At 41.9% G+C, this 15,284-nt stretch overlaps 1 protein-coding gene across 1 annotated transcript in view; it reads left to right on the top strand.

The window, feature by feature from the left end:
* MTCL3 (MTCL family member 3) overlaps positions 1 to 15,284 on the top strand; it is a gene marked incomplete at its 3' end in the record, with an annotated part of 30,371 nt that overhangs the window by 13,659 nt on the left and 1,428 nt on the right. Inside the window, exon 4 of the mRNA XM_082481821.1 lies at positions 14,698 to 14,769. Within this exon, the coding sequence (XP_082337947.1) occupies positions 14,698 to 14,769 (72 nt within the window). The remainder of the gene's footprint in view (positions 1 to 14,697; positions 14,770 to 15,284) is intronic.

Genomic DNA, 15,284 nt, shown 5'->3' on the forward strand with positions numbered 1-15,284 from the left:
GAGGTAACTGTGGCTCAGGTGGTGGATGGTAACTGGTTACTACAGAAAATGGTTTGTGAGCATGAACTCACAGTGGGGCAGGCCGGAAAAGATGTATCTCTGTTGCTACAGACTTTAGGGTATGATTTTGTCGAGATCTACAGGAGAAAGAAGGCCTTTTATATCTCATTACTGAAGTAGGGAATCTTACTACTGACTTCAATGAGGTCCTCACAGTGTGATGCCACATTAACAAGCGGAGGAAAGTTTGGGAAACCCAGTATTGCTTGGTTTATATTCAGTCATCTCCTAATCACTGGAGATGGCACTGTGCTGTTTGTAGGCCTCAGCAGTTTACTTATTTTCTAGGAAAAAGTAAAGTTTTTAGGACTCTGTAATGATCCTCAATCACAGAAGACAAGTTTTTATTTTTGCACTTCCCAGTTTCAGTATTTCTTTACTCAAACGAACATTCAAGTGTCCATATACATAATCTAGGCATAGACTTACCAACTTGGTTGCTCGAGCTCCCCGGTTTAGCTGGCTTTTCTATAGCTGTCACGCTACCTTTCACAATTGCATCCATAGTTGTATCCATAGACAGTACATAATACACACTCTTTTTTTTGTTGTTGTTTTGCTCAAGTTTTTTAATAATATAGTATGCTTTTTAAATTCCAACTATCATTTTATTTATGCCCACTGTGTCATTTTTGGCAAGCCTCTGGAATTTTTTTGTAAGACGCTGTGTACGATATGCTTAGTTTCTTAAAGAAAGAGGTTGCATGATAGAGGGGACAAATTCAACCTCTTTGTATTGCTACAAAAGCATGAATGGGCATATAGAGGCAGGCCAGGATTCTCTGGATTTAGAGGAAATCCAGATGACTTTGCAAAATTGCTTTTTATCAGCTGGAAGGCTTTATGGAAGCAGAACAGAGACATTTTCTCAGTGCTGAAGCAGAGGTCCAGATACATGATTTCGTATGGAATCAATATACACCAAATGTCCTCATCTTCCTGAAAGTCTCACTAAAGCTTTGATGAATAATAGTAATACATGATTTCTGCCCCTTCTATCGTTGTGGTCAGTCCACTGCTTAAGCGCACCAGTCCCTTCAAAGAAACACCTGCAGAAACAGAGCATTTGCAACGTGCTGATACAGGTCACAGCTGAGCTTGTTTCAGATGGAAAGGAAAATTACCATAGCTTTGGTTCTCTGTAGCGCATGTGCTCACTGCCGGCTTCAGGGCTGTCTTTCTCATAGTCTTAAATTGAGCTCTTCAGCAACCCCACATGAAACAATTTTCTGTGTTTACATTCTCTGCTATCAAGTCTACAGTTAAAAAAAAAAAAAAACAAAACAGGAGACTCTGTAGTGTGGTAGATTTATTAGTTATTCGGCATATAGAATTTCCCAATGCGTCTTTCAGGTGCTCATGTTCCTGCTAGCTCTTTGGCAGAGCCTCACAGCCCCAGGTAGTTTGTTCTGGCTTTAGGAGAGTAAACAGAAAGTAGCACCGTGGAGGTAAGCGCTGTCCTCTGTTTTGGCTGAACTCAGCTGCCAGTGTGAGGGAGGAGAACCTTGCCATGCCGTAGTACAGATGGCTGTTCTGGAGCACGTCACGGGCCCTCAGGGAGTAACCTCAGTGCAGTTTCCAGTGTTAAAACAGGTGAAAGAGACTGGCAAGACCTCAAATGGGAATATAGACAACAGAGACATATGCAACAAAACTATCACAGAAATTGCTATATTTACTGTTCAATGTATTACTGATTTTTTTTTTTTTAAATGATGGTTGTGAGAACTTAGGTGGCTAGCATAAAGTACCCAGTACTTATAGAATCAGAAAAGCCACGTGAAGCAAGCGTAGCTTCTTTATGTGCTGCTATACATGACTAATAAGTAGTTCCTGAAGGAGGATGTTGGATAACTAGTATCCTAATGGCACATAGTAGCAAGCGAAAGATGTAATGTTATACTGTGGGCTTTTGATTGGGCTGTAAATCTTGGTCCTTTTCTTTCAAAGCTGTTACCTAAGCCATCTTTTTTTTTTTTTTACTCAAAAAAAGAGGCAAGCCAACTAAATGTTTTGTTGTGATTGCTTTAGAATGTCTCTTGTGTTTGTCTCCAGTGGACTTAAAAATAAAAGATAATGCAGTGTGGTGAGGCTATTGGTTGCAGCGTTGTGAATTTTTGAATGGTCCATCCCAGTGTGCAGGAAATCAAATGAAGGTGATCCTAGAGTAATACAGAGACACTGTCAGAACATACGGAGATGGGGTTAGAAAAGCCAAAACGCACCTGGACCTGAATCTGGTGAGGGACATTAAAGGGCGACAAGAAGGTCTTCTACAGGTACATCAGCAGCAAAATAAAGATGAGGCAAAATGTGTGCACACTGGTGAATGGTGCAGGGAACCTCTTTCACAACATTCTCCTAGACAAGCTGATGAAGTATGGACTAAATAACTGGACAGTGAGATTGACTGAAAACTGGCCGATGAAGTACCAGATTCAAACAGTCGTGATCAGCAGCACAAAGTCCATGTGAAGGCTGGTGACTAGTGGTGTACCTGTCACAGAAAAGCAAGGGCCAGCTGCTCTGAGGGACTGGGAGCCAGGAACCAAGCACAAGAACACAGCCCATAGGGCAGAGACCCCACCAGCCAGGGCCTGGTTCAAAGTGACCTGAGCAAAGTGACGAGGACAAGCCTAGGGACAGAAGCTGGGATCAACCAAGAGTCCAGATCATCTGACAGGTTTGTGGTGACAAGACAGGTCTGAGATTAAGCCAGGAAGTCAATCCACAGGTCTAGTCATCATGAGGCAAGTGATGAGGAAAATGCAAGGTCAAGCCAGGAAGTCAGGCCACCAATGAGGGTTAAGATCAAGAGGGTCCATGGCCATGCACAACTATGATGGAGCTGGATACAGCTACACTGTAGTTCAGGCAGGGACTAAAGGTCCAGATCTGAGGTTAGGTGGAGCTTCTGTGCCCATGGGCATGGCTGTGGGTGAAAGCCCCTGGTGAAGCTCATCAGGGTAATGAAGGCCTGTTAACACACTCTAGCCTCTGGCAGGACCCCAGGGGTCAACACTTGGCCAGTTGTGTTTAACATCTTCATTACTGACTTGAATGAGGTCAGCAGGTCAAGGGAGGTGATCCTTCCCCTCTGCTCAGCACTGGTGATGCCGCATCTGGAGTGCTGGGTCCAGTCCTCAGTACAAGAGAGACATGGACATACTGGGGCAAGGGCCATGAAAATGATTAAGACATTGGAGCATGTGTGAAATGAGGGAAGCTGAGAGAGCTGGCACTGTTCATCCTGGAGATGCTGGGGAGCAGCAAGGCTGGCTGCTTCCTGTGGGATGGGGAGTTCTGGTAGATAACACATCTGGTAGGGCAGAGGTGTTGCCAGCCAAGGCCCAGTCCCACAGTACCCCAGCAGGCTGAGCAGGGCAGACCCAGAGATCATGGCCAAGTTCAAACAAGAGTCCAGATTGTCAGGCAGGTTCACAGTGATGAGGCAGGTCTCAGGTGAATCCAGGAAGCCAATCCGCCGGTGGATCAACAGGGTCCATGGCTGGGCAGAGGAACATCTATGGTGAGCTGGAGACCAGTACTCCTCTCACATAGCTCAAGCAGAACCTGAAGCCCCCGGGGCTGAGCTGGAATGCGGCTCAGGGGCCCATGGGCAGGTTGTGTGGGGAAGCCCCAGGTGAGGTTGGTCAGGGCCACTATGTGAGACCTGTGGGTGCCCTCAGGGCCCTGACAGGAGAAGAGTTGGTGTGTGGGGGGGGTGAATCTTATCAATGTGTATAAATACCTGAGAGGAGAGTGTAAAGAAGGAGCCAAATTCTTTTCAGTGGTGTCCAGTGACAGGACAAACCCAAACTTTTTTGCTGTGAAGGTGGTCAAACACTGAACATGTTGCCTATAGAGGGAGGAGACTCCATCCTTGGAGATACTCAAGACCCCCCAGGACATGGTCCTGAGAAGTCTGCTTTAGCTGACTCTGCTTAGAGCAGGGGGACTGGACTAGATCTCCAGAAGTTCCTTTCAGACTCAACTAGTTTGTGATTTTTCTCAGCTCTGGGATCTGTACTTAATAACAAGCAGAATCTCATTTCTCATTTTGCAGCAGAGCATACAGGGGTTAGAAAAGGTCAGTTCTGGAAGGGGAGAAAGGAAATGATTTCCAGGTTGTTTCTGTTAAATAGGGAGAGTTCAGCGTTTGTCCAAGCTGTCTTTCTTCTCAGGCAAAACACAGCTAGTGAACAGGAGGTCAGAGGCAGGTACCTGCTATCAAGCAGGGCATTTTCCCTGATACACATGGTGTTTCGTGCAACTAGTTGTGTTCTGGGCAATACATCTGTATGTGTGTGCGTGCCTGAGTGCAAAGTACTAAACCTTCCATCAGGCAGATACCTCACGTGCAGTAAGGGGAGTAACGTACAAAGAACAAAGTACAACAAAGAAAGTATTATGCACAGTAGAAGTGGTGGCGAATACTGCCCAACAAATGGCTTCTGTGGCCAGGCTGGACAGGAGTAGAGGCTGTATGCGATTGTGCAAGGCAGCCAGCTGATTCCTCGTTGACTACCAGTGTGCTAGCTGTGTTCTACCTCTGAACTGCCCTGGAAGTATACTACACTCCAGAGAGCAGAATGGCATGTTTTGAGCCACCTTCATCTTTTAGACCCTCTAATTTGCACACATTTATAGCCATATTTTATGGTGCGTGTCACTGCATAATTAATAGGGATGAGTCACTTGACAGGGAGAATACCTAGCTATAGGGTGTGCTGGGCTCTGGGACCAGCCCAGCTGCTCTTCTCAACCGCGTGGAATCAGCGCTAGCCAGGAACAAGAACACTGGGCTTTTGATGTTTGTTCACTGCAACCTGGAGGTTTATTTTCCTCTTACTGCAGTGTTCATAATATCAAGAAATGCAGCCCCCTGGCATTTTAGCAGATTCAGGTTTTGGTAATACTCCATAGTTAAGAGTTCCAAGAACTGCATTTCTTATTTTGAAGCAAAGGGCAGTGGAATAATCTTTTAGACGTGCAGGTGTATTTTCTGAACTGTTTTTTTCTGCTGAGATGTTTTGACATATTATGCGATGCTTTTTCTCATTGCTAGTATTAACAGCAGCATATATTGACACGTGTAGAATGAAACCTGTGGATATCAATTTTATTTTGCTCTGTCTGATGCTAGTTGTATGATTGTGTTAATTGACTTTGGCTATCTCAGCAATGAATCCAATTAATAACCAAGCTCTTTGCTTAGGTCACAGATGAGTACTTGCACTTAGAAAGTATTTTCCATGTATCTGTTTCCATCAGTGTTGTGTATAATGAGAGGCTTCTACATCCCAGTAAAGCATAACTGATGATGACATACAACTGGCCTAATTATCAAGAGTGTTTTATATTACATGCTTGTCTGAATTGTTTTAATTTTTACAGATGCTAGCAGTTTACATCTTTGATTAAATTATTAATTAGAAGCACCAGTAACAGTGCCCCAGAAAGAGTTTTGGACCAAACCATTGCCTTGGTGACGCACACACATAGATAAAGGTTCATTTTCCTTATGGTGTGCTTCTCGGAGTATTGTCACTGAGTTCCCACACTTCATGCATTCAGAAATTATGAAAACAGAACTGTATAATATGATCAACAGTCTGGCCTCCTGAATAAGATGGGTCATAAAATAACCTCAGCAATTTTATTTACACCAATATCTACTTTTCAGAAAAGGGTGCTGGTCTGTGTTAAAAATTCACAGCTGAGAACAGTCTACCACAAGTCTTCCTGAATTGTCCCAGGAACAGTTAAAAATTTGCATCTCCTTTCTCATCTGAATTTGCTGAAAGCTAGGTACCCGCCAGAAACTGTATGTTCTTACTACCATGGTAAATTCAAGAGGCCAGCATCAATGCTTTGGTGTTGTTTTTTTCAAATCTGCATGCTTAGGGTTGATATCATTTAGCCATCTAAAAATTAAGCATTTAACCTAAGTTAGGAATTTGGCCTCCTTCAAAGCAGAAAAATGGGCACTACTTGAAAGTGATTCATTCCACTTGTCTGATGGTGGTTTGACTGTGGAGAGGCAAATCCTTTTTAGTTACTGCACAGTGAATCTTAGTTTTGATATCTACATCCTAGGACTAAATTAAGCCTTTTGGTCATACAATTACACTTGGACATTATTTCATCAGATTATCCTCTATGACCCCGTAGTCTTTTTCAGAGATGTGGCTTTTCAAGAGATCTCTACTTTCTAGACTGTTTTCCTATTGTCTTAGTATAGCTTTACTCCCTGTTCTTGCATGTGTATCTTCACATTTAGTCATATTAAAACAGATATTATTTGATTGCACCACGGTTTGTACCAGTGACCGTCCTTTTCAGTATTTAACATTTCTTCAACCTTTACTCTATCTGCAGTCTTTATCCAATATTCTTTTATGTTTTTTTCCAGGCAGCAGCAAAAAATGTTAATTAGTGTAGGACCAAGAATTGATTCTTGTGTGACCCCATTAGGACTGCTGTGGCATTAATTTGCAGGTGATTTGCTGGTTCAATGACATTTATGATGAATGCTGAAGAGTCGGATGTTTGTTCATGGTAGCTGGTTAAAAATGCATCCCAGTGATCAAATATTTATAATGAGCTGAAGACTGTCAAACTTCATTTCCGAATGAGATTTTCACATTTCTAGCTGTCGTGGTTTAACCCCAGCCAGCAGCTAAGCACCACACAGCCGCTCGCTCGCTCTCCCCTGGTGGGATGGGGGAGAGAGGCGGAAGAGTAAAAGTGAGAAAACTCGTGGGTTGAGATAAAGACAGTTTAATAGGTAAAGCAAAAGCCATGAATGCAAGCAAAGCAAAACGAGGAATTCACTCACTACTTCTCATTGGCAGGCAGGTGTTCAGCCATCTCCAGGAAAGCAGGGCTCCATCACACATAATGATTAATTGGGAAGACAAACACCATCACTCCCAACATCCTCCCCCTTCCTTCTTCTTCCCTCAGCTTTGTATGCCGAGTGTGATGTCACATGGTATGGAATACCTATGAAGAAAATTAACTCTATCCCAGCCAAAACCAGCACACTGGCAAAGGGAACCTTTAAATATTAGTCATAAGTCAATCTCTACGTGAAGGTTTTAAGTCAGCCTAAGAGCCAAAGCCTCTTCCCTTGTTGGGAATAAGCATTTCCCTTAAGAAGCTGAGCAAGTTTCGTTATGGGGAAAAGTCATCATTTAGGAGGATGAGGCATGGGGATCAGTCACAGGTGGTCTGAACCTTTTGTAGTCAGTGAAGCCACGGGGCAGTCTGGCCCAGCCAGCACTGCAATATTCTTCTTCCCCTCATCTTCATCTTTGCACAGTCAAAGAACCAGTAAAGCACTGGGTGAAGGGTTATGGGAGCGCAAACTGGCACCAGAGTGAGAAAGGTAAGTGTGGAGGTGTCCAAACTGCTGAAATGTCTTCCTTCCATTTTAGCTTGTAGCCTCCATGGTTTATTCTTCCAGAGCACCTTCTTTACATGAGCTGTTCAACAAAACTTACATTAAAATTTAGATTTAATTTGTGGCAGGATCTCACTGGCATAACTTCAGAGCACAGCAGACATCCTCTGTTTTCAGTAACCTAAGTTCCCAAACACTTTTGAAACTACCCCATACGTTGTATTACAGAAAATGTTTTTCAGCCAATTTACAAGCTTTACCATAGAACTTTCTCAAGTAAACACAGACAAAAAAGAAGAGATGAAGAGTAACAGCAGACCCCTCCTTATAGTCAGAGGACAGAGTGGTGATTGCTGACATGTGAGAGATGGATTTCTTTCCCCCGTTAACGGAAAATCTACTCGCTGCTCAGCCTTCTAGACCAAGTGCAGATTTCAGAATTTTTCTTACCTGAATTCATCTTAAATTTTTGCATCCTCTCAGATGAACTCTAACATCTGATTTTTTTGGTGAGATGTCTCTGTAACTGGCAGTGTTGCCCAAGGTGCACAGTCTCGTAGGGCAAGCTGCAAAGCTCCTTTCTCTGCTGTGTGCCTACAAACCTACACAGATGGGCATGTTCTTCATGCCACCCTACCCTGTGAATCCAGGTGAGGGACTGTAAGAGCTGCCTGTGCGTTTAATACAACTCTTCAGTATGAAATGAGTTTGAACGCAAATATACACGTGTGATCAGCCCACAACTTTGCAGAAGTGTCTTAATTTCCAGCAAGCAGTGCAGAGGTGCACATTGTGTGCAGAATCATTGTTATTTTCCCTCTTATTGCTTTTCATTTTCTGACTAACCTTTTTTTGTTGGGATGTGGTAACTACACTTTGGTTTATATATATGCATTTTTGTGACCACGGTAATAAGCCTAATCTGGTTGCTTGCACTTTCCCGTTCTCATGAAAATTTATTTAGAGTCTATTCTGAGATATTCTTCTAAGGAGACTGAAAAACTCTACATGTGATAATGGGTGTGAGAAAGAAAACTCTTTAGAATTGGCAAAATCTCTTACATGTTTAATTCATAATTGCCATATCCATGTCTGTGACTGATTATTGCTATTGTTATGTGGTGGTGTTTTGAACTATGTTGACATACTGCCTGACATACTGGCAGTCCCAGATAAAGACTGGGACAGTGCATTGTACTAGGAATTGTGCAAACCCTGACAAAAAGACTGACTCTCTTCTCCCCAAAAAGACAAATAGCTGAGCTGACAAATAAACAGCAACTTAGGAAGCCCTAGGAAATAGGTTTAACTAGCATCGCTATGCAACAAAATACCTTATTCCTGCACTTTCACTCCCAAATATTCATGGTGTTCTGAGATTTGCTTCTGCATCTCAGGATTAGGGTTACACAGCCAAGTGTAAGCTGACCCTGATTTCTGCATCCATAATGAGGCCTAGTTGGGTAGTGCTGGGGAGCTAAGCATGCCTAGCTCTTCCAGCTTTTGAAAGGTTCAAATGGCAGGAGACCTCTTCCTCTTCAGAGAAGTTGCTTTCACTGTTTTATGATATCCTGGTGGATGAAGGACTGTGTAATCACAGAAAGCAAAGTATCAGAGCTTGGCTGGCTGTTTGACCAGGTCATATGGAGAGCTTTGAAAAGGCAGCTTTCATCTTCTACTCCTCAGGGCTTCTTTCAAATAAGAAAAAGAAGGAAGCAAATGTAATGAAAGCATAAATGTGCTGCTTCATTTTCTGCATTGCAAAGAATGCTTTTACCTTGTTGTACCACAAAGTTATCATTATTTGCTCTAGCAATGTGGGTTTGGTTCAAAACACAAAGGGTTTTTCTAGGTAAAGTGCAAATGTTGTGTATCTTTTTCCTCTCCTTTTATTTTTTTCTTGTTTAATTGGCAAATGAATAATGGCAAAGGATCTGAAAATGATAACTGAAATAACTCATAAATCAATGCAAATGAAGTAATACAAATATTGGAGGGCAGCTCCTCTTTTCTCTTCTGCAATGTGAAGACATTCAAAAGACTACATAAGAACTATTTTTCTCTCTATGAGATTGCTTTCGTTTCATATCGTTCCTCATCAGTATTTTCAAATGCGTCAGTTTTAATATGGAAAGAGCATTGCTAAAGCTAGTAGAGATATGCTTAGTGTTTACTTCACGGACAGGGGTGCTGTGCTGCTTTGCATTTCATTTATCCCCTGCTTTTTCTTTCCTGCCTTAATTTTGCAAGCAAGTAGAATACTGAAATACTCAGGACTCCTCCTGCCCTTGAAGGGGGGTGGAAGGAGTAAAGGGTTGTATGATTCTATGTACTTGTGCCAGTGACAGACAAAGGCAGCGTCTTGAGCTACTTGCTGGCAAATTGCACTGACATAGTTGCAGAATAAGGGAGACATTTTAAAAGCAAACATTTTTTTTTTAGGAGAATACGCGTTTTCAGTTTGCCAACATGGATAGCGTCCGTTTAGTTTTTACTGCATATTCTAATACATTAAATTAGAGTTGGTGGCAGTAAACTAAAAAATGTGCCTTTCATCTGTTTTGATCCAGCTCCGTGAGCTAACTGATCGTATTGATTAGAGGGAAAAGGCGGAGAGGGTCCTAGGGCAAATTTAAATTTCCCTGGTCATAGTCATTCTGTGCCAGACAGAGGGAAGTTTGGGCAGTCCAAAAGTTGTTCAATATTCATCACCTTTTCAAGACTGTAAAGATGGTGTTAGGTTTGCTCTCATTTTGGAAAGCCCTACAGACCTGTCACAGCAGTTGAGAGGCAGCTAACCGTAGCCATGTACAGTACAGTTGTGTGCAGATGAGAAGGTTTGGTTGTGGCTGTGGAGGTTGAAGAAGCTGCACACCCTTTGCCTTAGCCTGCTCTGTGAGGAGGGAAAAGGGCTGTTATGGGGGCTCTGTGCACCCATAAATCCCTTTACGTGTCAGGAATTCCTCCTGTGGTTGCCTACATTGATTTTTAGATCATATACCCCCAGATCGGGCTTGAAATAATACAACGTAAGTGTCTTGAAAAATCTTGGTATGTTTTGCTTAGGATTTCTTTACTAATTGCTGAGAGATTTACTGTAGCTTAGAATCAGATTGCGAGAATTTGAGTTCATTTTACAGCTTTCCTTCTCGGTGGAGTGTGATGCTATTATTTCTGCATTGTGTTGTTCTCAGAGTAGATTTCAGGTCTTTTTACGCCTGAGAAGCGCTGAGCATCACAGGTGATGTTAGGACTGCACATTTGGCTTGCAGTGGGCGAGAGAAGGATGATACCATCTGGTCTTGAGAAGTGCTTAGCATCTCCAGCAAGACATTGGATAAACTCCAGTGAAGGTCACTGGAGAATTGATGCTGCTGAACATCGCAAGAGAATTGCCCGGTGCCTGTCATCCAATGTGCATATGATATGAACATCATCTGTGGACTCATCTAGACTGTGGAGGCCCCTCAGCATTGCCAGAACACACGTGCAGCCCCATGTGGGCTGGCTACAGTGAATGCTAGAATAGTCAGGTCAAACCCAGTTTTACCTGCTAGTCTTTTGGGAGTAAGCAGAGGTTATACAATGTAATGATACATGCCCCAGTTGCTGGTCTTACTATCCCTAGCGCTGTTGATATATTTCATTAGTACTTGAGCACTTTAGCAAACTCCCCATTGTAGAAACAGTATTATATGCATTTTTTGCTTGTTTTCTCCTGCAGATGGGTAACTTGGTTCAAGGTTATTAAAATCGTAAAGCTGTCTGGTAAGCACTACTGATCAGATAGTGCAAAAGCATTCTTATGTTTGTTACTTTTACCTTTGTCTTTTTTAACCCATAATCATTGAATAGAGTGAACTGAATACGATTTTTAAAATTATATAGAAAAAAAAAAATTACCTGAGCCCAAAAATTATCCTTCACAACAAACTCTCAAAACCAATCCCAGAACCTGAGTGGCAGATTTTTTTTTGCTATAGTTTGAGAAGACAGCAGAGGTGGCTTTTAATGGCACTATGGTATGTTTTGTGATACATTGTGACATGGGAAAAGGATCAACAAGCGGAGAGTTGTATTCAAAGATGATCAAACGCAAACATTTTTGAACAAACAAACTTTGTACCTGAAGGTGGCTGACCCTGTCTAACATTTGTTAGTATGTCAGAACAAGCAACATGCACAGAGTTTTAGTAGTGTCCAGTTGGAGGCATAATATGAAGATTCACTTGCAAGGCTCTGGTTTGCTGTTTTTATTTTTGCTATGTATTTATTTGAACTTTTTTTTTTTCCTTTTTCTGTTTTGCTTTGATACTTCTTTTCATTAGCAGCAATAAATTGTTTAAAGTTGAAAATTGGATTGGAAGAGTGGACTAGTACAGGGCTTGAGAGAAATGAGAGAAAGAGTAGCCCCTGTAAATTGTGAAATGTACCTCTGAAAAAAACTCTCAAAATTTTATTATTTATATCAGGATATACTGCTTGATATGTGGCATTCTTTGTTCAGTACGAGTATTGCCTCAGTGCCCTAACATGATGTTATGGGGCACTGTGATTTTGCAGATGTCGTATGTCAGCCGAGATGCGCAAGTGAGATCTTAACCTCTGGTGATCAGAAATTGTTTCATGGTGTTTTTCACAAGAAAAGAGATCATACAAATTCCAGCTAGGCCCAATCCGCTTACCCAAATCATCCTGCTAATTGAATTGTGCATGTTTTTCATTGCTTTCTGCTGTAAAACGGTGTTGCTAAACATCATCATTTGTTGGTGAATAATACAAGCTCCATGGATAGTTTGTTGTAATTCAAGTAAAGCAGAATAGAAAGTAGTGCCCAGTCACTGCATAGCCACAACTGTTGCTGTAATTAAAATGTTGCTATCCTGACTACCAAAAGGAACTTTAACACAAGAGATACTGCGAGAAAGGAAAGGAGAAAACCAGATTTTTTGTTTTAGGTCAAACCCTTCAAAATATTTTTTTCCCTCTGTAGTTTCTCTTTTTTTTTTGTCATAGGAAACTTTTTTATATATCTCTTATCTTCTGAAAAGTTGTAGGATACACAAGAAGTTGCAGCTCAGCATTTCAGAACCTCATTATATCTGGAGAGATGATGAACTCGGCAGGGTGAATAGAAGGCATTTAGGTAATCAAGCAGAAATACAGTTTAACTCTCTCAGTTATCTTATCAGTGGGTGGCATTGGCAAGAATCTGGTACAAAGAGAAGTTTCCAGTGCTAACTGATTTGAAAAGGGGCTTTTAAAAGTGATAATACATAGTGGTATAATCAGTGGTAGTACATAGTAGGAAGCTGCACCTCTGAAAGTTTAATGCTTCATAAATTTGCCAATTAAAACAAAAAAAAAAAAAAAAACCCCAAAACTTCCACATGCATATACCATTTCTGCAATAGGATAACTGATGAGTGACCCCAGAGAAGACACATTTTGTTTGTAGACTGGATCCCAAAATTTTTTGCTTTATTTTTAAAGGAAAAAGTGAGCTAATTTAACTAATTTTTGTGCCTTTTCTGGATTCTTTTAAAATTCTGTGATTCACAGCTATCCAGCTGTCACAGCTAAGATGCTAATGATCTTTGCTTGGTTTTATTGTTTTGTCTGTTGAGAGCATTCAGTGTTTCTGCAAAAAACATAAAAATTTAATTCTGGTTCTTGGTGGATCCATCTGTGAATTTTAGTTCTGATTCTGAATCTGAGGTCATTTTTCTTAATTTTTGCATAATTCTATAGTGAATTTGAGCAAAAAGCCTCATGGGGAAATCATCTCTTGTGGTTGCACAGATTTATACGTGAGTCTTTTTTATGGCATTGACCTTTCCTTTGGAGCGAGCAGTCCATGAACTTAGTATTTGTTATGGCGATGATCTGCAGGAGAAAAGGAACAATTGGTACCAGCAGGAGAATAGTGCACAGGATCATTATGTACAGCATACTCACCCACTGCACTCTGTTCCTTGAGGATTATGAACATAATTTAATTCCCACTGTATGGAACTGGGTGGCTTTTAGGTACAGCTGGATCCTCCCCTGGCTGGTGCAGGGAAATGCATGTTTCTCAGTGGCACAAAGGATCCTTCCACCAGAGAATAATCTCAGAGGGAGATGGCGTTGGTTGTGTCACTACCTGCCTCAGGGCCCATATTTTACCTGGGGAACATAAAACCCAGGAACAGCTGCAAGTGGGATGTTATGTATTAACTTATTCTCTCACTCGCTTTCCTCGCTCCTGCTGTTTTCTTGATGATCTGTATTGAGTGTTGACAGTGGGATGGATGGTTGCAGTTGTTTTCCACTGCTACTACTTGCCCGGTAACGAACTTTCTACTGTCAGCAATTACAAGTTTTTTGCTGGATACAGCACTAGGCTTCAATCCCAGTGCACCCTGCTCTAAAAGCAGGAGTTCCTTTTCTACTCACTTCAGCTGCATAGCAGATGAGAAGACCCCAAAGAAGCTTCCTCATATGGTGGTGCATACGTGTGTTTGTGTGGTGCTATTCTTAAGCATATTATGCTTTGTTTCTCACCAGCACTTTGTAGTCCGAGCAGTTTTAAATTGTGTTTACTCAAATATGTTCTGAAAAGAGAACAAACGTAGTGACTAGATCTACGTGTAAGTTTGTCTGCCCGGAGTTTGTCTACAGTGTACACCTACAGAGGTGTGACTGCCGTACCCTGCAAGCTTGAAGCCTGTGGGTGGGACACAGAGAAAGGCGTGCTTGTAGCTCTACACTCAAGTCAGCTGAAAGGATCTCAGTTACACCGTTTTGTGTAGCTTGCCTACCACAAAGGCTGAGGCCACACGTCTGGCGAGACGCATCTTTTAAGTGCCTTGGCCCCGTTAGGGTTAATGTCAAATGGGCAAGTCTGAAGCCGGGGTTTCACTGCTTGCCTCAGCCCTGCTGTCTGTAAGATACCACTTGGGATACCCGCTTTCTCACCTCTTTTCTCATGTGCTACGCATTCATTATGCGCTAGTCTTAAAATGTGTTGAATAAAAAAGGTAACAGACCGATTAAACCAATACTTTACTTGTATGACATTGCCGTGTCGTTTTTGGGCAGCTGTATCTCCCCCCTGTATTTGGTATCTCGAGGATTACAAGAAATTAATTCCTTTATAGTTGCATTTGACTTGCTATGTTTTAAAAGAGTGACAATTATAGACCACTTTAGCAAAATATTCAGCGCATCTCATTTCGTTGTTGCAGCAATCACTGAAAAGAAGAGGCAGCAAAGACCTACCAAAATCAGAAAAAAAGTCACAGCAGACACCAACAGAGGTACGTTGTAATAACAGTAGCCTGGATTCTCATATGGAGCCTTTAGGGACACTATGGAAATGATGTACGTGATGTGTAGATTTGGGCTTTGCTTGCTTGTTTGCATTGCTCTTTGTTTTCCTGTATGCCGTGAAACGGAGAGCTCTTACCCCGCACCTGCAGTCAGACAACACTGTGTCAAGGACCACCGAAACAAACCACTGGTCCTGCAACAGAACCCGCCAGCTTTTGTGTACTCTACATTTTAGGCCAAATAAGTAAATGGGAGCGCCAGGGGAACAAGATTATAGGCCCTTTGTGTGCTGACTTCAGGATTTTGGAATGCCGTGAAGTCTATTACAGTGTTGCAAGCCTAGAAAATAAAAGGCTTTTTTGCAAGCCTCCCACCCCTACGATGTATTTTCGGGGGACTGTGCAAACTTTAGTCGTGAGTAAAACAGTCTTTTCCCCTCTTTTAAATTTAAAAGTGTTTATTTCCCTCTCTTAAATTTATTGATCAGTGAAAAAATGATTGC

The sequence above is a fragment of the Vanellus vanellus genome (genome assembly GCF_965231255.1).
Source record: "Vanellus vanellus genome assembly, chromosome: 3".
Classification (NCBI taxonomy): Eukaryota; Metazoa; Chordata; class Aves; order Charadriiformes; family Charadriidae; genus Vanellus; species Vanellus vanellus.